General features: G+C 42.9%; 1 protein-coding gene and 1 pseudogene across 1 annotated transcript in view; one reads left to right on the top strand and one right to left on the bottom strand.

Annotated features, from left to right (window-relative positions):
* The window catches only part of ZNF462 (zinc finger protein 462), a 141,821-nt gene that overhangs the window by 81,285 nt on the left and 35,491 nt on the right, over nucleotides 1-25,045 (bottom strand). Inside the window, exons 2-3 of the mRNA XM_024753684.1 lie at nucleotides 2,593-2,842; nucleotides 6-1,443 (exon numbers count right to left, since the gene is read on the bottom strand). Of these exons, the coding sequence (XP_024609452.1) occupies nucleotides 6-1,443; nucleotides 2,593-2,815 (1,661 nt within the window). The 5' untranslated portion in view covers nucleotides 2,816-2,842. The remainder of the gene's footprint in view (nucleotides 1-5; nucleotides 1,444-2,592; nucleotides 2,843-25,045) is intronic.
* On the top strand, nucleotides 2,012-2,109 carry LOC112405344 (uncharacterized; annotated as a pseudogene).

Raw genomic sequence — 25,045 nt, 5'->3', positions numbered from 1 at the left:
GTGACGGGGGCGGGGGCGGCGGCGGCGGCGGGGGCGGCTGTTGCTGCTGCAGGGGCTCCAGCACGACCCCCGACTTTCTCCCATTGATGCTCGAGCTCTCGTAAGACACGACACCTTCGTGCAGCGGAGAGGCGATGCTTTCACTCTGGGAATTCACGGCATCCCAGTCTGACGTTGTACCCGTGTGACACTGTTTGTGAGCCCCAAGTTTTAACGAGCTCTTGCAAGTAAATGGACATTCATCACATTTGTAGACGGCTGTCTTTCCGGATAAGTGGATGTTTTCTATGTGACGGGAGATGCTACGTCGATGCATGGTGAGGAACGGACAAAAGGGGCACTGGAACCTGTTCATGAATCTTCTAAATGGGATCCCCTTGGTCTCCAATAATTTGTTGCCCTCTGAGCCCATCAACTGCTCCGCGGACATGCCTGCCGTCTGATGATCCAGAGCAGTTAAGCCGTTCTCACTGTCTATTTCATTTAACTCTTCATCGGAACTAGAGTCATTCAGCATGCTGTTAGTTTCCAGGTCGGCAGAAGAATTGGTCATGTCAGTCATTCCGTAACGGGATCTCTCCGCCAAGTTGACGAGGCCAGAATTGTGAGGTGACTTCGGCTTCATCTGAGGGTAAGACATGGGCGAAAACTTGGAAGCGGAAGAAGAATTGGGTCTCATGATGGAGTTGCCGATGGAGCCCCTGAAGGTGGAGACGTTCGTGTTGGGTAGCTCCCGGCTGGCAGCATTCACAGACAGATAGGTGGAGTTAGACGTGGGGCTGGGAGCGGTCTTGTTCTGCACATCAGGCAGGTTAGTCCCTTCCTGCTGCTGCCTGAGACTGGACAGGATCTTGACCATGCTGCGGTGTTTCTTCATCATGTGGTCACACCAGCGTTCCCGGCGGGGGGTCTGATAGCTGCACCACTCACAGCAGAAGTTGCCTCGAGACTTGGTCAGAGGCTTGACCATAGATTCTAGGATGCTGCGCTCCACGACCTCCGCCGGCAGCTCCTTGCAGGGGTCCTGCAGGGACACGGGTGGGACCACTGGGTCTGGCATCGGAGCAGGGGCAGGGGGAGGAGCAGTGGTCTCCTTCAAATTGTTTTTGTGATACATCTTCTGATGCTTAATTATTCTTGCCCTCCTTGGTGACTTGTATGTGCAAAACTGGCAAGAGAAGACCTTTCCGAATCCCTCGTGCATCATGATATTATAATTGAAGGATCCTGGAACAGGAGGTCCCGCCGAACTCCCTTCAGCTTGAGCCCCGTGGACCTTCCTAGTGTGTTCAATGAGGAGGTTTTTTGACCTGAAGTAGCGTACGCAGAACTTGCATTGAAAAAACTTGTTTGTTGGTTTGGGATTAGAGGCAATATGCTGACCGTAATATCCTGGACTATGGCCATAGTAACTTCCGGTCCCCAATGCAGTTGCATTTTGACCTAAAGAGAAGGCATAAGGTAAGTGGGAAGAGAAAAGCATAGCAAAAGCGAGTCAAGAAATTCAGTCATGCAAATCCATTTTCTTCTCAATTATCCTTCATTAATAAACATCACATTCAAAAAGCCTAACATCTCAAGATGAGGCCCTGAAGAGTATTCACGAAGCATTAACGAACATAAACACGTTGCTTCTCACGGACGGAAGGCAGTGCTCGGCTTCAGGTGCAAGAGTCTCCACATCTCGATTCATGTGCCACAGAGCTATGAAAATGCAAGTTTCACAAACTGCAATATTCATTCTAGAACTTTCCAAGATACTCCCCTGTGCTCCAAACCGAAAGGAAGCTAAGAAACAGAGGAAGCTGAAAGAACAATAACCTGGGCTACTCAAGAAGAGAAACGTGATGCCCAAACCACAAAAATGGCTCACAAGTGGGAATTCCCTGGCGGTCCAGTGGTTAGGACTCAGCGTTTTTCCACTGCCGTGGCCCAGGTTCAATCCCTGGTCGGGGAACCTTTAAAGGTCCCACAAGCCCTGCAGCGTGGCCAAAAAAAAAAGAAACTCTGTAGGAACCGTGCACGTCAAGAACCACGGCTACAGGCTCCTCGGTAGTGTATGCAGCCTGTTGCCTGTACTGGTTGCCTTAAGGGACCCTGGAGACAGCCCTTTCCATGTTGTGCCCAATCTAGGCTCCAGACAGGTATGTGCGGTGCCTTTGAAAAGCCCCAGGGCACAGTGGCCAGGGTCCACGCTGGCCAAGTCATAAGGTCCATCCGCACCAGACTGCAGAACAAGGAGCATGTGATTAAGGCCCTCCACAGGGCCAAGTTCAAGTTCCCTGGCCACCAGAAGAGCCACATCTCCAAGAAGTGGGCATTTACTAAGTTTAATGCAGATGAATTTGAAAACAAGGTGGCAGAAAAGCAGCTCATCCCGGATGGCTGTGAGGTCAAATACATCTGTAATCCTGGCCCTCTGGACAAGCGGCGGACCCTGCACTCATGACAGCCTTGACACCGTCCCCTCCTTACTCACGCCCACCAATAAGTCCTACTCTCCTGTCCAAATAAAAAGAACCACGGCTACAGGCTCAAAATAGATGAGGGCGGTGAAATACATCAGATATGCCGAGCCTAGGACAGATTTACCTGATAAGTCCTCTGCAATCACAAATTCATCCTTTATAGACGAGAACTCCACCTCCGTCTGGTTACTGGCATTCATGGACCCAGATCGCGGCTCATTCGCATTGTCTTCGGCAACGTCCGTCGGCTGCAGAAATGCCGTGTGGACATCCTGGATATGCGCCTTGAGATCTTCATAAGACGGGGCTCTAAAGTCACAGCCATCGCACTGAAGCACCTCCATCATCTGGGTCTACCCTCTCACATTAGGAACCTGCGGTGGCAGAAGGCAGACGAAACACCTTAAGGCCTGCGCTCATCGCGTACCCCAAGCTGCTGGGGCTACAAGTCCATTAATGGAAGAAATTCCAATATCGGCCATTTCCTCTCACTGGACTTTGTCAGATGGAACACTGGCCAAAGAAAGGAAATCACACATAATAGGGATGGTGTCCTTGACTTCCTTACTTCAAAGAAGGGGGGAAAAAACCAGGTAAACTCTTTCTAGCTTGATGTATCTGCAAGTGCCATGTGCCAAAGAAACCCCTAATACGTCAAAAGTTTTAGTAGTTTCTGAATTTCTTGACTGAATTCAGATTTCTTGGTAGGTTAATACTGACTTTGATTCCGGCTGGGACCAGTTTTATTTTTGAACCAGAATCTTCTCAGAAGTAAAGAGGTGGCCCATACAGAAGAAAGGACAAACTTCACTCTTCATCAGCTGTTTTAATACTATAAAACATCGACGTTTTATCACCAAACGGTGAAACAGTACTGCATCTCTGAGTGGCAGTAGGAAAAGCTTTTATTGTACCTTTTTATTCTTCTCCTCTCCTAACTGATATTGCGGTACACCTCCTTCTTCCCTTCTTTAAACGGTTTATTTTTTTCTTTTCATGAGCTAAATGGTTATTTGCTTTTTACTACCTACCAATTACAACCTAACAGCTTCTCCAATCTAATTAGGTCATAAAATATTTCTCAAGAGATTCTTAAACAACCAACTTTAGATGACAATCCGGTTTCTAGCTTCAGGTTGCACCTCGGTACCTCGATTTACACTAAGGCCACAGAAATGCACGTGGTTTGGAAGAAGGGCTTCTAAGGCAGGACTTTCTCTTTTTCTACTTCTCCCCTTTACAAATGTGGAGTGCATACTTGGCCATAACAAGCAGTGAACCTGATTCAGAATAAAGTAAAACTTGCCCGGCTGCCTCTGTCTTGCTATTTACTGTGTGATTGAAAGATACAGATAGCTTCACATGAACTCAATGGAGCGGCCCACCATTAAGAAGTTAAAAATGTATGAGAAGGCATACGCCTTCCTATCTTAAGTTGAGATACCCAGTTATTATCTTAATGACTGAGTTACTTCACTGAGCTCATAGCAAACTCTACTGAGTCACTGTAATCTAGAACCAGATGTCCAAGAACAAAAGCCACAAGCCAAATCTTTCGATACTTTGATCGTACAGCAACTTTCTATACTTTTATTGTAAAAGATCAATGATTTCTGCAGGAAGAATACAGTGGAGAAATCTGTCAATGCAGTGAAAGGAGCTAGGGCAGGAGGATTTTCTCTGAAAGAATGCTCCTGTGAAAATAACTCCTGGCAAGTCCAGCTCTGGACAGCCTGAGCTTGCAGAGTGAGACACACAGAGATTTACCTTCTCCCCTTTCACCCAGCAATTTCTCCTTTTTTTCAATAAACCCTGAACTGTGCACCAGAGTCCCTGTCAGCTAACTCAGCCTCCATATTCCCAGCCACACCAGCCTTTCTGTCTCAGCACCAACCCAAATTGTGTGGAAGAGGTTGCTATCAGCTCTGGATCAAATTACAGCCGTCACCGAGGCCCCACCCCACTTCTCCTTTTCGCACAGCCCATTAGACCTGAACACAAATTTTTCCATAGCAGACGACGCCTGCATTTAGAACACTTCACGGCACAAAGGCAGACCATCCAGTGTGCGCTCCCCATCCCCCCAGCTTAGTCCTTTCATCTCAGCCAAACAAGCCACAGCTCTGCTGAATGTGTTTATCACACTTTCAAGAGATAGGAGCTCCTGCGTCACTGGAGCTCTAAGTCTCACTAAGCTGCCCTAGTCCTCTGAGCTTTAGGAGCGGCCATTTTAGCTCAGAGCCTCCCTTCTGAGCACAACATGGCTTCTCTGGGATGGATGCTGCCAGGCTGCCGGGCCGAGGCAACAGGAGAGGAGCAGCCTGGGCCCCTCCTCTGCCCTCCTCCTCCCAACAAAGGAGGAACTGTTTTCACTCCTTCCCGAAAAAGCAGCACCTCTCTCCTCCTCAAATGTCATTCACCAGGATCTCCGAAGGTTCTTTTATCCCATGCCTGATGGGCTAGTTCGTTCATCCCAGCACAGCCCTGGTTACCGCAGGACGTTCCTGGACCAGACCCTGTTCTCCAGCTGCCTTTGGGGGTGGGCTGGAGGGGGGAACCTCCAGAATGCCTTGGCTTCTTGGGAGTCGTCCTTCCACACACAGAAGACATACCATCCGACTCTGCTTGCCAGATTCCAAAGTCTAATGACCTTTGTTAATCACCAGCCAGTCTGTCTGCATCAGCAGACCCTGCCAACAGGCACACCCTTCAACACAAAGGCTGTAGCTATTCCTTTTAAAAGAGGTTCTCTGAAAGCTCCATTGTGTAGCCGAGAGCAAAACAAAATCTCTTCCCTTCAAAACTTCAAGCCTTTAGAAATAATGCAACAAAAGGCTTTCTGCTGTTGTGTCTTTTGGAAAGTTTGAGCCTAGTTCGCACAACATCCACCAAAAAAATGACAGTTCTGCCCAAGGAAAGCAGGGCACCTTTGGCATTAAGTCATCCACCCCGAGATGAAATTCATCTCTCTGCACGGTTCTCTAATATCTTGGTGTCTTCCGAAGCTCTTAGCAAGGATTCAAACTTCGCTGGATGCAAACAAACCAACGGTCTCCTTGTTCTGCTACAAAGGAGATTAAAGGGTTAGGAGATCAGGAAAAAAAAAAAAAAAAAAGCCCCTGATTTGGAAAAAGAAGAGATGATGAAAGTGATTTCCTAATAGGTTCTAGCTTTAATGTTGTTGCAGACTCTGCCTCAAAAATAGCACGGAGCCTTAGAAGAGGTTAATCTCCAGGCTGCCGAGAGAACCAGTGTCTGGTTACCACTGAATGGCCTTCAATTGGATGTCTGCACCGAGTCCTCAAATGAGGACGTAGCCTCCTCTGAAAGCCATTTTGTCTTTGTGCACACATTGCTCCTGGAGACGCTGACAGAAGAAAACAGAAATTGCCTGCATGGCCTAAACAATCAAAGACACAGAAACTTGATGTGTTTATGAGACTGAGGACGTACACATGGGCAAAAAGTGAGAGGAGGGAGGCGGAGAGGGAACAGGGGAGGAGAGAGACAAAGAAAGCTGGACCTGAGGATGACCCATCCATCAACTCGAGGATGTTTTTGCAGCAGATGGTAATCCTCTGAGAAACCAACAACAAAGATGGGAACAAAGATGAGAAAATACTCTCTTGCATATTTGACTGTTTCATCAACCGAGAAAGAACAGCAACCCTAAAAGGCTACACCAGACACTGAGCTGCTACCAAATGACGATTTCAAGTCAAAAGCCTTGATCTCCTATCTATTTACTTTATTTAAAAATTCTACTGCAATAATGAGATTAGCAGTATTTTTTTTTCCCACTGACCAAATCAGCAAAATCAAAAGCCAAAGAGGAAGCTTCTGAACTAACCGAAAGAAATGCTATTTCAAAAGGTCATGAGATTTCTCCTACTCCCAATGCAATATCTCCAGGCCCCTCAAGGTCAAACAGGCATCGGACGACTAGACTCGCGACACCACCCATGATGAGGCCTTGGCAGGCAGGTGAAAAATGGATTCGTTCCCAAATAAGCTAGCACCTAATGTGATTAGTCCTCCTAATGTGAAACCCCTAGACGACCATACTAATTATCCACGACTCTGCACTACTGATTGCCACGTGTTGGTCCGTGCAATTTACATGGATAAGTCTAGAGTTCTCGAGAGGTGGGGTTTTGATGGGAAACCCCAAACCCTACTTTCCATATTGGACAAACTCTTGAAGACATATTTAAAGAAAATCCAGAGATCTTGTTAAGGATTGGGAATATATAGCTGAGAAGGGGGAAAGGGAGAGAACGGCCACCAGCTGCTCTTCCTCAATCTTAAGAACACCAATTTTGAACTTATTTTCAAAACAGAAACAGACTCCCCGACATAGGAAGCAAACTTATGGTTACCAAAGAGGGAAGGGGGAGGGAGGGATAAATTAGGAGTTCGGGATTAACAGAATCAAACTACTATATATATAAAAAAAGATGACAAGGTCCTACTGTATAGCACAGGGAACTATGTTCAATATCTTGTAATAAACTATGACGGAAAAAGAATCTAAAAAAAGATAGATAAGTAGATCTATATATATAATTGAATCACTTTGCTATACTTCAGAAAGTAACACAGGGAATTTCCCTGGCGGTCCAGTGGTTAGGACTCTGCACTTCCACTGCAGGGGGCGCAGGTTCAACCCCTGGTCCGGGAACTTAAGATCCCACATGCCATGCGGTGTGGCCAAAAAATTAAAAAATAAATTTAAAAAATGGAAAGTAATACGGCACTGTAAATCAACTACACTTCAACTTAAAAAAACCCACCAATTTTAATTTCTACCGTCTGCCCACCCACTTTCTGTGTTCACAATTTCAGAGACCCATTATGCCTCCATTTTCCTCCTGTGAAGGTGAAAGGGGACAATCCACAGGTTCATCATGTGTCCTCCCCACTCACTGCCCAGACAGGAGGGGAGAAGGGAGGCGCCCTGGGTGTTTGACGGCACTCCTACAATCCTGCCACCACAACCCTCACCTGGGTCACCTCGGCGAGCACTGTTCTCCAGGATTGCATGGAGCACGAACACGGTCTTGAAGTCAAAATCCCAACTGTCTCCGGGAAGTGTCCAAATGAAAAGGTGCAGGCCTTGCCTGGACCTACCCTGTTCTCTGACTGAAGGACTGCAGACCAGAAATAAAGCTGTGAAGCACCACAGCCACAGGGATTCAAGAGCAACTAATTATAAGCTTCAAAGCCTTTGAGAAATAGAACCAGAAACACCGTAAGATGCTTTTCCTATGTCCACTCCAGAAACCTAGTTTCATTTGTAAGACACTGAACTCCTCGGTTCTCTTGAATCACAATTCTAAGAAAAGGCTTTAGTGAGCACCTATTGTCCGTGCTTTTCTTACTTTCCTTTCCCATGATTGGAAAAACCAATTATCAGTTAGTGGAATGCATAAACTTCGGCACCGTTCAGCTAGAAAGACAGAAAAATCAGGAACTTAAAGATCATTCTACAAATGTATTTGAGATCGGAAACTGTTGCTATGATGAGGTCAAAGAGCTGCGGGGTGTGTTGGGAAGTTAACATCTCTTATTTCAAGCCCCAGGAACGTGGTTTGGGAGGAAAGAAGAATTTTCATGCTTAGGATGAAAGATGAGGGGAAAAAAAAATCACTAATCCACTTGTGAGTGTGGGTTGCTACTCTCAGCAACAAGACGTGTTGTACATCACTGCTTATCATTTACTCTTGTCATGGTCGAAGTGGGAATTCTAATTTAAAAATCATTTAAAGCATCTTTCCAAACAGGACTGGATCAAGAAATGAAGGTAGAAATCTCCTTTCAGGAAAAGGAACAGTAGTTATGGAATCACACTTACAAATGCAAATACAGACTGTAGATATACACACAGGCATGCATATATATGCAAACACCTGTATCATAGGGTGCCTCTGTCCTCTGCACATACATATATACATACATACGTGTACGTATATGTGAAATAATTTTCTTGATTTAATTTGAACTCAGATAGGGGCATGTGCCCTCCAAATTTAACACTTCTGTTAGAACACTTCTGAATAAGTACAAATGACATCCATACTCTTCCCATGTTATAGTGATTAAAAAAAAATAAGCCAACAAAGTAAACCAACAAAGAACTTCCAACAACAAGATACCTACATTGATCCCACAACATTTGGTACAACTATAGATCCTGGCTCACCATGTGGTGTCTTCAAATGTCCTATCCAATGTTTATACTGTTTGCTACATGATCTAAGCAGTTCTGTGTACTCTTGGCAATTCACCACACTAATGAAAGGTTTAACATATCAGGGAGGATAAATAATTAAGGAATTCAGAAGGGAGACACAGCTGTTCTTCAAAACCAAATTTTCAGAAGAGAAAGGATTAATTTGCAATCACATATGTAACCCCCGAGACGAGACTGAATTTAAATAGTAGCAGAGAAATACCACGCGAGCCTGAGTCCTGCCAATGCCCGTGTGTGGCCTCTGTTCCATCTCTGGGACAGAGTCTGAAGCAGGCAATCTGCAGACTAATAACCCCAGTCACCTTGCGGCCAAGGATGCTAGCCTTCAGGTTCTCTTATTTTAGCTTTGTTTTCCTGAATCAAGTTTTACAGAGCATGTTGGAGTAATATTTCATAACAGATAACCTCGGGGATCATTATTAAAATGAGATGATCTAATCCAAATGACCAAAAACATATCAGATATGTAAACAAGAAGCCATTCTGGCTGAGTGACCTGTTATGAAAGCAGGTAGTGAGTGTCTAATACAGAAAGAGATAGTACATACCTTCTGGAGAATTCATGCATTCCTTTGCAATGATATAAGGCTAATTGAGGCCAACAGGCCAACAGGCAGCCTGCCAGCTCTCCTGTCCTTAGAAAAGGAAGCGTGTGATTTGAATAAGGAGATAAAAGAGGAGAGAAGGGACTAGAAAAGAAAGGGAGGAAGCAGGGTGGTATCTCAGGAGCTTTAGACTTCATTGTCTGTGAAGGGGAACCTGCAGTTCACCAGATAAGTCCAATTCTGAGAAGCGTCCTGACAATATTCTCCTTGAGAAACAAAACAAAATGGAGACGCCTCCACATGCTAAAATTCTCAAAAGGCAACCACGACAAATGAGATCCCAGCTCATTTGGTTCTTCCAAATGAGCGAAAACCACTCTTAGGGTTGAATGAATTCTCTGAAATGTCGTGGGTCCATCAGGAAATTCCTTGGAAACCTTGAAGCCATTCTTGCCCGAGCCTGGAGATCAAGAGAGACCCGATTTCTCTCCTCTAGAGCCAAACCTCACCCCAACGGCAGAGACAGAAAATCGCTGTATTCCTTTGTAGACTCTGCAGCATGCTGCCTGGGTTTCCACAGACACTTTTCACACTACAAGAACTCTCATTATAAAAATTGTAAAATTAAAGGGAAGTTGCAGATATGCTGCTGGGTCTTCATTACAGAACTGATTAAGACGCAGGATAAGCAGAAGCTCCAGTCAAAGGCATCCTCCATGTCGTGAAAGACCAAACCACGCGTTGAGTAGCTCCTCGGTGGGTCTGAAGGCTTCGCTGACCACAGGCCTTGGGCATGTCTTCACAGCCAGATCTGTGCCTGGCACAGAAGGTCTGGCCAACCCCACCACGTCTAAATTCTACAGTTTTAGTGAATGAATCCAGAAACCATTCGAACGACTCACCTTGCTCTCTATTACCTTCTGAGAGGAAAAAAAACAAAAAACAAAACGAAAGGATCCAGGGCTGGTGAAAGTAGAAGAAAGTTTTGCCAGAAGAACCTCTTTTATTTGAGGAAAAGCCCACAAAAGTCCCAAGCTAATCCCTCTGAGATTTGTTCTTTGCCTTGTGTTCACGGTGTGCTCAGAAAATTCAGACAAGTCACTTCCTTTAAATGAGAATTGTCCCGAGTCTGCCTATATCTGTGGCACACAAGGCCCTGATGCAGTAACCTTTCCAGTTCAATTTCTTATATTTGACAAAACATAGCCACTCCATGGTTCCTGATCTAACTACCCCCTCAGGCTGAAAGCCCTAAGCAGACTGCTTTCTGGAAAGGTAAACAATGGCTGGGCTTGTGTGAATCAGGAATCGTGACCACTGTGAAGTCCTCCTATTCAAGAAGATTGTGATTTTTTTTCTCCTCCTCTTGGCCTCCACCTATAGCAGAAGGCACTGCCCACTGAGACCCATTGGTTCTCCTACCCCGATCCAAGAAAACAGGAAAAACACCCTATGTCCTTATGTATGGAACTGGCAGATACCCAAGAATTAGGAATATTTTATTTTACACGATAGCTAAAGAATTCCTTTTCTCTTGCAGTCTCCAATCTACTCTCAGCAAGTAAGTTTACTCCTAAAAATCACTGCACCTCAAGAACTTCTTAGCAGAAAGTTAAGACATTTGTCTGCCAACACAACAGTAGGATTTATCACCATGTGAAAACACTACAGTGGCTCAGGTACTTGGCCAAGCCCCACGTTCCATAAATCCTTAATGAAAATCTCACTTTGCCCAACAAACTTAGGTCTTTCAGCCTATTCACTATTGGGCTGCTCAAAAAAAAAAAAAAAAAAAAAAAAAAAGACAAGGATACAGAAATGCCTCTCCAGCAAGTAAAATAATTTATTCCCAGCAGGTGTGATGGCTCCACCTGCCACCTTCACCTTGAACAAGTCTTTCGAAGCCTTTACTTGGATCATTTCACTAAATGAAGAGATTAGATTATGCCAGTCAACCTTTTTGTACAAAGGAGTGTTTTACAAAATCTTCTCATATTTTGAAAGATTTTTTTCTGACTTAATTCATCTCTCACTTTTTATTATTATTCAGAGACAAATAAATGCCTAGTTTCGTCATGACTGACTCCTCCTCATGCAATTCTGGGCTCAAAGGTTCTATCCTCCAAGGGGCTTTCTCACAACTCCATCTAATATTAGCCCGCTCTCCCCATCCCCATGAAATCGAGCCCCTATCCACAGCTCTGACCATGCTGACTTTCTCTTACCACATGACGCTGCCTTGCAAGTTCCTTCATTGTTGCTATGATACCTGTTTGTTTGTGCTCTATCTCCCTCTGCTAGAACACAGGCACCCTGATAGCAAGCCCACACCTGTCTATTTACACTGATATCTTCAGCACTGGGGACAGTTCACACAATGGGTACTCAGCAAATGTGCTGAATGAATGAAGCAGAGCTTGTGAGTGATAAGATTCCAATCAAACATAAAAAGATTGGTTATGAGAGTCAGATTCTTCTACTAACCTTATGTTGTCACTGAGCAGTGGTCCCAACCAGGGGCAATCTTACCCCCCCAGACCCCAGCCCAGGGATATCTGGAGACACTTTTGGTTCTCACAACTGGGTGGGGCCGGGGGGAGCGGTGCTACTGGCATCTAATGCGTAGAGGCCAGGGATGCTGCTAAACATCCTACAACGCACAGGAAAACCCCCATAAGAAAGAATGATCTGGTCCAAAATGACAAAAGTGTGGAGGATGGAAACCCTGTCACAAGTGGTCTCTAGGTATTTTCAGTCTCTGCCTATAAGCCACCTGCCTTTATGAGCCTTTCATGTGGTCCTGGCTGGGGAATCTCAGGACTAGATGATCAGCAAGTTCTCTTCCAGCGCAAAGATTCCATGGTTCCATGGTTCAAAATGATCTTAGTAGCCTTCCTGTCCTATGACATCATGATTTTTTAGTTTCATTTTTCTGATTTGGGTATTTTACTATAAACTTTTCAAGAAAAATCCAAGATTAAGGACTATAACTGGTCCATCTGTCCTTAGTGATAAGCCCCTTGCACTGATGATGACCCTGTGGGCTCTGTGGGTAAGGGATCAACATCATTAAAAATGGTCAAGTCCTACAGTTAGCACGTGGCCTCCAACTAAAATTTCTATGAAAAACATCACGCACATTTTCTCCTCTCCAACATACAAAATTATCTTCTCTCAAAGTGACGGGGCCCCAGGCTACTCAAAACCACTCTTCAAAGGATGAGCACCGTGTTCCTTTTGGTTCTTACATCCCCAGGGCCCAGCACAGGTCTGGCCCTGACAAGATCTGTGGGACGAATGAGCGTGTGCATGCCTGCCTGCTTTCCAGGAGAAAATTAACCAGTGGTACCAACCCAAAGTAAACATATAGGAACCTAAGCAATTCCAGAGAGGCTCCATGACCAGAAAAACAAAACAAAACAGAACTTAGCACCATATACCACTGCTCCCACTCAACTCATAAAGTTCATGAAGCCACGTCACAGCACTTGGCTGACTGCTGGGATATCAGGAATTCCATGGCCCCACCTGTCCTTGATACGTGAGGAAGTGGCCACCTTGCTTTTTCCTCACCATCCAAGCGGAAGGTACTCTGGCAGCAGCATTCTACCCACATATTTATAACACTGCTAAGCTCCCCTAAACTGATGTGACACTTGGAATCATCACCTGGGGCTACACTTGAGATTATCTGGTTGCCTTCCCTCCACAAAAAAACCTTTCGATTCTTATTTGCAAAGATTCTGGAAAGCCTGAGGAACAATTCTCCCCGATAGCTCAAAACCGTATAAACCTTTTCAGTAGAGGAAAGTATAAAGAAATTAGGTAGGAACAGAGTTCTCTCTCCTTGGCTTCCCTAAAAAATACCGAAACAATAAATTATCTGTGCCTTCTTTAACTCAAACAGAAGAATTCACTCCTAAAAGTTATCTGTAAGCTCATTAGTGGCCACTAGAGAGGAGATCTCAAAGACCATGTCGTCCAATGGGGCCCGATATCTTCATTTTTCAGATAGTGAAACTGAAGGTCTCAGGAAAAATAACCTGCCCAAGGCTTCTGGAACATACTCTCTGAAGCAGGAAAAAAAATCTGTTGAATTCCATAATTAGAGAAAGGAAATCGGCAGTAAAAACACTCTATAAATGTTATTCAGCTCATTAATAGTTATTCACACTTGAAGTCCACGCCCCATATATTCTCACAAACAAGAGTCTTTCTTCACCGAGGAGGCAGATTCCAGAATAACCCCCAGTGTCTCCTCCTCTGCTCAGAATTCTATACTCAGGAGATTAACTGGAAAGGTGCAAAATCCATCATCTGCAGTTTGGCTGTTCAAAGATCTCCTTAGGCATGCAGGCAGTGCGCTCCTGCTTTGGAAACACACGTGGAAGACTGAAGGTTGCTGACAAAGGTATACACAGAAGAACGAGATCCATAACACCGAATCGTCTTTCCTCAGAATCCACCCTCATGGGATCAGAACAAGGTTATGTAGTAGCTTTATAGCCACCAAATCTACCCCATGAGAAACGTCATCTTGTTTCTTATGGAAAATGTGCTCTGCCAACAAAGTGGCTGAAGAGGCTGGCTGAATGAGCCTTAGGGGTGTCTGGAAATATCAGGGTCAGTTCATTTAAAATGAACCTGTCTCCTTGTGGCACAGCCAGTCAGTGGCTCAGACCAATAATTTCAGAATACTGTGGACACCAGATTCCATTTCAAATTACACGTCATATCCTGAAACCAACCACAACTTAGAATATTTCACCACATTTACTAATACATTTCTATTATACTATATTATATATTTATCCCTTACTTATCTATATTCCTAGTAGATATCTATATCCATTTGTTGGATATGAAAAACTAAATGCATCCGAACGGCCAGTAATCATATTTAACTTTTTCAATATTCCCCCCATATGGGTCTCTTAGGAAAGAGTCCCTTACCATAATGAGAAGAATGACTCAGAGGGCTTCCCCGGTGGTGCAGTGCTTAAGAATCCACCTGCCAGTGCAGGGGACACAGGTTCGAGCCCTGGTCTGGGAAAACCCCACATGCCGTGGAGCAACCAAGCCCGTGCACCACAACTACTGAGCCTGCGCTCTAGAGCCCACGAGCCACAACTACTCGGCCCACATGCCGCAACTACTGAAGCCTGCGAGCCTAGAGCCCGCGCTCCGCAACAAGAGAAGCCACCGCACTGCAACGAAGAGTAGCCCCCGCTCACCGCAAGTAGAAAAAGCCCGCGTGCAACAATAAAGACCCAACGGAGCCAAAAATAAATTAAATAAATAAGTTTTTCTTTAAAAAAAGAACGACTAAGAAATCAGGAGGTTGCTGAGATCTCCATGTTTGTCCATGTTTTCCTCCCTGTAGAATACTTTTACCTACATTTTGAAGATCCACATAATTCCCATCCTTTAAGAAAATGATTCTCAAAGAGAGATCCCTAGACCAGCAGCACTGGCCAAGAATTCATTAGGAATGCAATTTCTCAGGTTCCGCTCCAGACTCTGTGAATCAGAAACCCTGGGGGTAGGGCCCCGCACGCGATCTGTATTTTAACAAGCCCTCAAGGGGACCCTCATGCTCACTCCAGTTTTAAGATCAAGCTCAAATCTTCCCTCTAGTCCCTGAGACCAGCAGCTAGAATGCTGAGTTCCCTTCTCCATCGCACTGGGAGCCCTACTTATAAGCCCTGTTGATTGAATGAATACAATAATAGCTATGCAGTCTTTAAAGAGCCTAGGACAAGACTAATGTTTGCAAATATTTCACGTATTTAACAATTAATGGGAAAATACTAAGTTGCAGAACCCAGCATCAGAAGCTAATAAGAGCACACCCTTAAAAGACAGTGTTAATATCTGTGAAAGAATGAATACTGTGGCCAAGACAATGCTGATACTGATATTCATCTCCCTTAATAATTTAAGAACAGTTCATGACATGGTGTCCTTGATATTTCTAAAGTGGGATGTGGCAATGCACAAAGGAAAGAATTGGAGTATTTTATACAGAAAATACTAAGAAAATACTAAGAGTTGGGTAAATCCTCAGGACCCAAGACTCTTGTATGACAGAAGGCTTCCATAATAAAACAAAATCTTATCAGAAAACATTCAAACTTGGAGTGGTTATTTGATTACCACACTAAAGCTGCAGTACTGAGTTAAATCCACTGTAAGGATCAACGTCTGAAAACACAGAAGTGTTTGGAAATCCCTCAGAACAAGGATATGTGCTTTAAGCTAACCAAGGGACTTCCAGAAAAAAATGGTGGCTAATTGTCTCAAACTGCAAACGAAGTCTTGGATGAAGGAAAAGAAAGAGGAATATATAAACAAAGAAAAAAAAAAAACTGGCCACACCAAACCAGTAGATCTATGGGACCCTCAAATCTAAAGCAGGACTTAAAACTTAGAATCACAGAGTTCAGAGATAAGATTCATCAACTGTGTCCTACCTAGGCATCTAACCAGGACCCTTGTAGATTGCTGAAGGCTACAGAAGAAAGGCAGTCCATCCACACCCAAACTCAGGTTCTGAAAGCAGAATTAAGCAGGATTTAAGGAGGAGATTTAGAGAGATATTATCCTCACTACCTGGGGGCCAAGAGAAAGTTCTGAGAGTCATGTCCCAACTGAAGATGAGTAAGTTAGAAAAAGTGAACTGAGGCCAAAAAAAGTGACAGAAAGAAACATGGCATGGAAAAGACCAATGAACAATATATTTTGAAAGAACAGGGCAAAGAAGAATATTATATACAACGATTAACAGAGATACTATAAAAAAAGAGACCAAAGATAAGATAAGACATCAGCAGGAGATAAAAGAGAAGCTGGCAGTTGAAGAAAGAAACTGACAACAAAAATAATTATCACGGCAGAACCAATAAATATATTAAAGTAATAAGAGGTAAAATCCACAAACCAGAATCAAAGTTGATGATGCAGAAAACAGTCTTCAAAAAAACTGCACAAAATGCAGAGGAAAAGGACAAGTAGATGAAAGGAAGTAGAGAACATGACAGGTAAGAGTTTGAAAACAGAGATCCAACATACAGATAAAAGGTATTCTCGAGTAGACAGTAAAACAAAACAGGGCAAAACAAAATTTGCTCAAATCTGTGATGGAAAATAACTTACCCGAAATAAAGGAATATCTGATGTTCCAGGGAAAAGTAACAGAATCATCAAAATTGAGACATCTCGGTAAAGGTACAGTTTTCTAGGATGAACACTGATTACTACAAAATCAAAATATTTAAAAATTAGTCAATTGCAGGGGGGAAAAGTCAGACAGCCACAGACTTCTTCCCAGTAACATTCAATGAGGAAGAAGAGTGAACGGATGTCTACAGAGGCTTGAGAAAGAGAGAGCAAGATGGAAGTATTCATTTCCCAACTGAATTCGCAACCATGTATAAAAGTAATAACACATTTTCCAATCAGCACAGTCAGGGAATGCTGCACTTACTGACTCTTCTTCAAAATCTATTCAGTGATGTAATATATCCAACCAAGAGAAAGTTCAAAATCGAGATCTCAAGAATGGGGAATTTAGAGGTAAAGAGAGGATGTGAACACAGAATCCACTTACATTTAGAACAAAGATTGATCAATTTATAATAATTACAAAACAAAATTACAATCCCTTAAAGGGAACAATTATAATACAATAGATTATTCCATATAATAACAATAAAATTATATAGAATTGGGAAAAATCCTCAAGCATAACAACAAAAATAAAGAGGTGGGAGGGATGGATTGGGAGTTGGGATTAGCAGATGTAAACCATTATATATAGAATACATAAATAACAAGGTCCTTCTGTATAGCACAGGGAACTATATTTAATACCTTGCAATAAGCCATCATGGAAAAGAATATCAAAAAGACTGCATATATATGTATAAAGGAATTACTATGCTGTACAGCAGAAATTAACACCACATTGTCAATCAACTATACTTCAATAAATACATTTTATAAAATGAACAAGTTAAAAAGAAAGAGGCGGGGGTGGTTGGCATTAGAGGATAAATGTAAGTGGAAGAAAATTCTCAACTCTCACAGAAGGACAAATATGAATACTTGATAGTATTCTTTCTGAAGTTACTAAACAGAGGTATTAAAGCTAAAAATTTAATTAGTAATAAAAATAAAAAGACTAGTTTTTAATCTTTTCTTTGATCAAAGCAAACACAGCCCACGTAGTGAAAAACAGAACAAAGGAAAAGTGTGTAGACATATACAAGTACGTGCAAAAAATTAATTAGTCAAGTGTATATGTTAAATCAATAAACTACTATGGAAAATATTCCCAGACTAGATTCAAAAATGAACTCTAATTGCATTTTGTCTACAAGAGATACACCATAAAATGACACAAAATCTTTAAAGTAATAATATGGTAAAAGTATATCAAGAAAAGTAGGGATCTTGATAAATTTTACTCATGGTTAATTCAAGATAAAAAAGCCTGTAAGCTTATCTTTAAATTTCTGCAAAAGCAAAAATAAAAAATTTCCACAAATGTAAAGGAAAATAAATTATATTTTGAAAAGTTTTAATGATGAACATTTAGGGAATTCCCTGGAGGTCCAGTGGCTAGGACTCTGAGCTTCCACTGCAGGGGGCCCGGGTTCAGTCCCTGGTCGGCGAACTAAGAACCCGCATGCCGCAAGGCACGGCCAAAATAAATAAAGATGAACATTTAATAATGTAAAAACTTACAATCCACAATGAAGACTGATCGTGAATATTTATGCCCCCTCAACCCCAACAGCACCAATTGGAGAAAGAAAAGAAAAAAAAAAGGCAATACAAGAAGAGATAGACATAAGTATTTAATATGTTAAATGGAAAAAGGCAACTAAGGATAGAAATAACAGAATTAATAGAATTAAGAGACACATTTCAAATTCTGTATCCTGGAAACAGGAAGCACATTTTCATTTCAAGCAAATATGAGACATTTACAAAGGTTTTCAAATGCCCATGGAGGTTTACAAGCATCTCTAACGCCAGAATTAAGAGATTATAAACTACAAATAGAAAAAAGTAGTCTATCATTTCTACTTACACAGCAGCATATCTAGAGGAAAAAGGAAAACAAAATCTTCCAACACTTGAAATTTTTTTTTAACATTATTCTAAACAAGTTCGGATAAACAGAAAGACTCAACAACAGAATGTGACTTTAAAAATCTTATGTATGTAAAATGTGGAATTTAGCAAAAGCTGTACTTAGAGGAAATTTCATAGCTCTATGAAAATTATAAACAAGAAATAGTAATACTTCTTATAAATCAAGAAATAATACTAAATGAATGAAACATCTAACTCAATGAAAAGAAAAAGGAGGAAAAGACGAAGAAAGAATTTTATTACGATCGAAAATCAGGACTCAAAAAATCAAAAAACAATAAAACTGCCTGAGGAACCACTTATTTTTTAAAAATGTAATTCTATGTAAAATTAAATAAAAACCACTATCTAGCCTAACAAGAAAAAAGAGAGGAGGAAGGCAAAACACAAATATAACTAAGAAGCAGAAAATATCCACGAATGTAAAGGAAAATAAAATATAATTTTAAAATTACTTTGTACAACTCATAGTTATATTTGTAAACCTAAACGTCATAGATGATTGTCTAGAAACACATATACTACCAAAATTAATCCAAGAAAAGGAGCCAACCCAACCAGAGAAGAGACTTCAAAAATTCAGTATATCAGAATGCTTTTTAAATTGGCCCAAAGTCTGAAGTGTAAGACTTTCACCAGTATATTTCCAAACACATTATAGTGTAGCACAGATATCAAAGCTTACGCCCCAAACAATAAATAGTAATACAAAAATAATAAAAGCAAACCAATGCACCTAAATATTGAGGCAAAAATTCACAATAAAATCCAGGTGCACATTAAAGGAATATCACTCCATGATGAAGTGGGATTCACTGCAGGAAGGCAGTATTTCAGTACCAGAAAATTTAGGGAATTCCCTGGTGGTCCAGTGGTTAGGACTCCGCACTTTCTTTCACTGCCGAGGGCCCAGGTTCAATCCCTGGTCACGGAACTAAGAAAGATCCCGCAAGCCACATGGAGCGGCCAAAAAAAAAAAAAATACAGAAAAGAAAGATGGGCTTCCCTGGTGGCGCAGTGGTTGAGAGTCCGCCTGCCGATGCAGGGGACACAGGTTCGTGTCCCGGTTCGGGAAGATCCCACGTGCCGCGGAGCGGCTGGGCCCGTGAGCCACGGCCGCTTAAGCCTGCGCGTCTGGAGCCTGTGCTCCGCAACGGGAGAGGCCACAGCAGTGCGAGGCCTGCGTACGGCAAAAAAAAAAAAAGAAAAGAAAATCTGTATTCTACTACATTAGGAAGTCAAAGGAGAAAAAAATGATTTGATAACACAGAGAGGCTAGACAGCATTTGATGAAATTCCAGAACCATTTCTAATAAAAATGTTTTAACGAGATATATATATATATATATATATAAAAATCAGCAGCATGCTTAACACATTATAAAAATTCAAATCAAAAACTGGACAAGGGTCATCACTATTACTTAGTACTGCACAAATCCTAGCCCATGTATTTGTACAAGAACATAAAGAGAAATAACAATTTGAAAAGTCTCTAAACTTTATAAGGTAATTCACCTGGGTGTGGGCCCAGGTGAACAACACTTTCACTTTCTACTTAATGATTTAAAATTTTTCAACGAGACGTTATTACTTTAACTTTAAAACAACCATCAAATATAAAGCACTGGAGTGATATGGCACAGCATTGTTATCAGTGGTTTGCACCTCCGTTCACCAAGTATGTTGACTCTCCTGCCAGCCCTGGCGTTCCATTTTCTACCCAATTTAAGACTCTTTAATGACTCCTTAAGGCAATAGCCTCAGATGATCTCTATGCAGTGATTTTAGGAACTCCAGCCTTAAGGTGCCATGGCTCACGGGCCCAGCCGCTCCGCGGCACGTGGGATCTTCCCGGACCGTGGCACGAACCTGTGTGCCCTGCGTTGGCAGGCGGGCTCTCAACCACTGCGCCACCAGGGAAGCCCAAGAAGATAATTTTTAACTGATTTTATCTGCATATAATCTTCTCAAGCAACAAGCTGCTCCACCCATGCATTGGAAAGTCTTTTAGTTCTGTGGAAAAAAAAGCTTTACTCTATCTCCTCCTCAAAGGAATTCAAGCAAGAGGAGGAAAACTGTGAGAATGACCTCCTGAAATAAATTAAGAAGCCCGACCCAATGTCTTTCCCTCATAACCATCTGGAAAAATCTCAACCTTGGATCCGTGTAAATCAGTGTTCTCCCTACTCTGAGATTGGTATCCCTGAAAATTCACGGTTTCAAACTTACCCAGTAGTCTGATGTTTACCTGTCTTCCATTCTTCACCGTGTCTAACTGAGAAGACGAAGAGGTTTCCATCTTCTGTCTGCCTTTCCCTTCCTCAACCCCGCGGGTACCCATCCTTTCCCTCTTCTCTTGCCACAATGGAAGGCGTGCTCCACTCCCTTTTAGCGGAGACCTGGGCTCCTGATCAATGCTCTCCTGCCTCACCTGGGAGCCCACCTGGCCTGCATTTTCAATTTCTCTCTACCAGCTAAATCATTCCCATCTTAAACTCTCCTATCCAGGAAGAACTCCCCAGCCCCCGCCCACCCCGCCCAACACGCACACGTGCGCGCACACGTACACGCACACGTACACGCATGCGTACACGTACACGCGCACGTGCGCGCGCGCGCACACACCATGTCCCTCTGATCTATCTTCTCCCCTGGAAAAACAATATAGGTACAGTCAAAGCCACCTAGGGTTGAATCCCTACTCTATGCCTTATGAGCTATATGAATTCTTGACGTATTTAAATTCTCCAAATCTCTATTTCCTCAGCCATACAAAGAAATCCACGTTTCATAGGGTTGCTGGGTGGTATAATCTGGATAATGAACATAAAGCATTTGACATTGTAGGAAGCCTTAACCATAACTGCCATAATTACCATTAATTCCCCCTCTTCACAGACAAGCTGCTTTCATGCTCCTTACTTCTCCCTCAGTCCTCTACATCTGGCATTTGTAACTACCATTTGGCTAAAACAAACACACCATGGTCAGGAACGACGTTCTTCGGACCAATGAAAGAATACTTTTTCTCCTTATTTAACTTAACCATAACTTCTGCACCATTCTCCACCATAGCCCACTTTTTCCTTGAAATAAGTCTCTTCCCTGGATACCTATGATTCTCTCCACCAGAACCACCAATCTGCATTCATCCTTCACTCTGACTTTAGACCAGGGTTTCTCAACCTCAGCACCACTGACATCCGGGGCCAGATGTTTGTTGTGGGAGGGCTGTCCTGGGCCCTGTAGGATGCTTGGCAGCACGCCTGGCCTGTGCCCAATAGAATCCAGTAGCATCTCCCTCCCTCATCATCCCCAGTAGCAACCACCAAAGTGTTTCCGCCGCTCTCACTGGAGACACTGGGGGCAGAATCACCCGCAGCTGAGAACCACTTTCTCCAGAAAACCCTGTCAGGCACTCCAGGGCTGGGTTGAGATGCTTCCTAGGTGTTCCTCAAGCTCCCAAGCATTTTCCACACAGCACTGTCTGCCTAATTGCCTGTCTCCTCACACTGCAGTGTGAGTTCCCTGGCACCAAGGTCTGTGTTTGGTTCGACCTCAGCCCCAGCCAGTGTCTGGAACCTACATATTCTTCTTCCTCCCGCTGAAAACAAATTTGTTATGACATACTTTAACAGATTTTCAAGGTAAAAAAACCCCAAGCACACAATGTAAACTTTGATTGTAACATGCATCCTTTTTGAGAAATGTACATATGTAGGGGAAAGTGGGTCTCGGTAGCTAGGAAATAAGGAATCAGGCTGAGCCAATGGGCTGCATGTTTGTGCATATATGTATCTGTGTGCCCGGCAGCGGTGGGGGGAATGTTGATCTAGGAGCTAAGGATCAGAATTAGAGAAAGGCTTTAGCTTCAGTACTCCGTGGCCATGAGTTAGGGGCCTGGCTTGTGGCTGGAGGCTACTCTAAGGTAGATCAGCAGGACCCTTCTGCTGGCCTATTTTCCTCTGTATTCTCAAGCTTAAGTCATCTCCTTCCTAATCTCAATGCTGCCCTTGTCTTAAGACTTCCTGGATGATTTGGAGATTTTGGAACTTGATATGTTTCTACCTGCATCCGCCCTCTCTCACATCCTTGCACACATTACTATGCTCCTTATACTGTCCCTGCCTCTGGCAATGAAATTTCAGACAAAGAAGAGTGTCCTTACAAAATACCATTTTCACTCATAAAACACTGCTGTATTCCAGGAGGCTGGTGTATTGGAGGGATGAGAAATGTCGGGATTGAAAAGAACTAACTGGTCTCCAAAAAGTTGATTTCTATGGAATTACTCAAAAAATATAAGTCCTTGAAGACCCACATATTAAAGAGAAATGAGGTCATTGATGGCCAAGGTTCAGCACAGCATAGGCAAAGCTCTCTTGTCTCCAAAGCTAAGAACCCCAGGCATTCAGCTCTTTCGCCTGCATCACAAAACCCGTGCTTCTCCTTAAGGAATTCTTGGGGGAAGCGTTCCTTAACAGGCATAAATAAGTGAAAAAGGAGCTGCACATGTAAAGCAACTATACTCCAATAAAGATGTTTAAAAAAAAAAAAGGCTGCACAACAGAATTCATGGTCTGTTGCTAGTTAAATAATAATGTCATAATAATAATATTAGTATACAAATATAGGAAAACAATAAGAAAATATATTCCCCAAACCCTCCACGGGTGAAGTTTTCTCTGGGGGTGGAGTTAAAAGAACTTTCACTTTCCCTGAATTCCAACTTCTATAATGTTTGTATATTTGTTATCAGTATGTTGGTTCTACGAGCTGGAAATGCTTTTTGAACGTTTGAGTGTTTTCAGAGAAATAAGTAAACAAGCTAAACAGTCTCCCTTAAAAAAAAAATCCCCAGGTCCAACAAGTCAGCCCACATTTTAGGGAACGTGTGGGTGCGTGATCACTTTGGTGTGTAAATACTTAATATGTGTCCACATAATAATGTGGGCATGCTAACAAAAGCGGCACAGCCAAGACTGACCACAGAACACTAACTGCCTATCAGCAAATGGACCAGGTGTCAATGCTTTGCTAGTTTTCTCCACGAGCTTCAGACAGGAGCAGTTGTGTCCCATACAATTTGAGAAAGCAAGGTTCAGCTGGAACACACATTTGAACACAAACTTTAATCAATCCATCAGCGGACCCCATTGACGGACCATTCCATTTAATGTTCATGAAGCACAAGGAAGACAAAGACTGTCCTCCAGGGACTGCACCATTTATCTTATACCTCAAAAGAGGTACATCTTAAATGTCCCTCCAGGAAATATTAGAAGCAACATAATCCATTACGCCCCTGGAGATACATGGGACACCAGTCATGACCACCTCATCCCACAACTGAGATAAGGTGGGAAATCTGAGACTTAATGAGGTAAAGTCTGGCTTAGAAGTATCCTGTCATTGCAAAGGCCATTACCTCACATATCTAGACGAGTGAAAAGGGAGTCACTGACCTGGAGCTCTCTGCCCTCATTTAAAAGAAAAATCATTTTCAACTGAGTCCAACACACATATTTATTGACCAGCTACCATGTGCCAACACCATCCATTTATTGAACACCTGAGTGCCTACTAGGTAGCTGGTATGGTTCTAGACCTGGCCAAAAAAATTTTTTAAATAAATAAAACGGAAAGAAACACAGGGACGGACAAAAGGCAGGTATAAGGCATGTTCTTTCTCGTGGAAGTTAAAACATAGTTGGGACAAGACTAACAGAAAAAAAAAATTAGAGACTGAAGAATTATAAACACTTTATAATGAAGCGTGGATTGTCACGGTACAGTTTCCAAGTACAAAGATGATGAGAACAGCTGGGAAAGCAAAGGACATGGTGGGTCTGTGGGTTTGATAATGAATGTTCTTGAAAGCTAGGCAGCCAGCTGGGTCAGTAGAACTAGCCTAGGTTTGAGCAAAGAAAGATAATAGGATCTCACCCTAGCAGTTAGGATCTAGCTTTATTGCCTACCGCCCGCCTAACCTCAGGCAAGATACAGAACTGCTTCCTCACCTGTATAATGGGACTAAAAATATCCATCTCATAGGGATGAAATAAGATAACATCGATGGAGCCTCAAATGTCAGATGCCTTCCTCCCTCCCTCCCTCCCTTCACTGGGAGAGCAACAGGGAACTCTTATCATCCTTAATCAGGGGAATGTGATATAATGAAAGCTGTGTCCTCTCAAGATTATTCTGGCAGCACTATGAAGGACTTCTGGGGGTGGGAGGAGGGGAGGAAGGGGGTGGGGGAGATACAAGCTGCTCAAGCAGCTGCTGAGATGGTCCAGGGATGAGCGAAAGTAGGTCTCGACCAAGAAGATGTACTGGAGGTGAGGAGATGGTGGTCAAGCCTACACAGTACGGAGAAAGGAGAAATGACAAAAGCCAGTGCTCTGTGGATTGATCTCATCACCAGGTCACCACCACTTTGCACCACCAGGGAAGCCCCAAGCACATTTTTTTAAACATATGTCAAGAACAGTCAGTTCTTCAGTTATCAATGAAAAATTATACTTTTAACTGCATTTTTAAAAAGAACAGTGCCAGTGAAGGCGTAGAATATCACCCAAGAAGCAACAGTCTTTAGGTTGGAATACTTAAAC

The sequence above is a fragment of the Neophocaena asiaeorientalis genome, unplaced genomic scaffold (assembly GCF_003031525.2).
Source record: "Neophocaena asiaeorientalis asiaeorientalis breed wild unplaced genomic scaffold, Neophocaena_asiaeorientalis_V1.1 scaffold342, whole genome shotgun sequence".
Classification (NCBI taxonomy): Eukaryota; Metazoa; Chordata; class Mammalia; order Artiodactyla; family Phocoenidae; genus Neophocaena; species Neophocaena asiaeorientalis.
The sequence above is the reverse complement of the archived record's forward strand: the minus strand, read 5'-3'. Positions and strand labels throughout refer to the sequence as shown.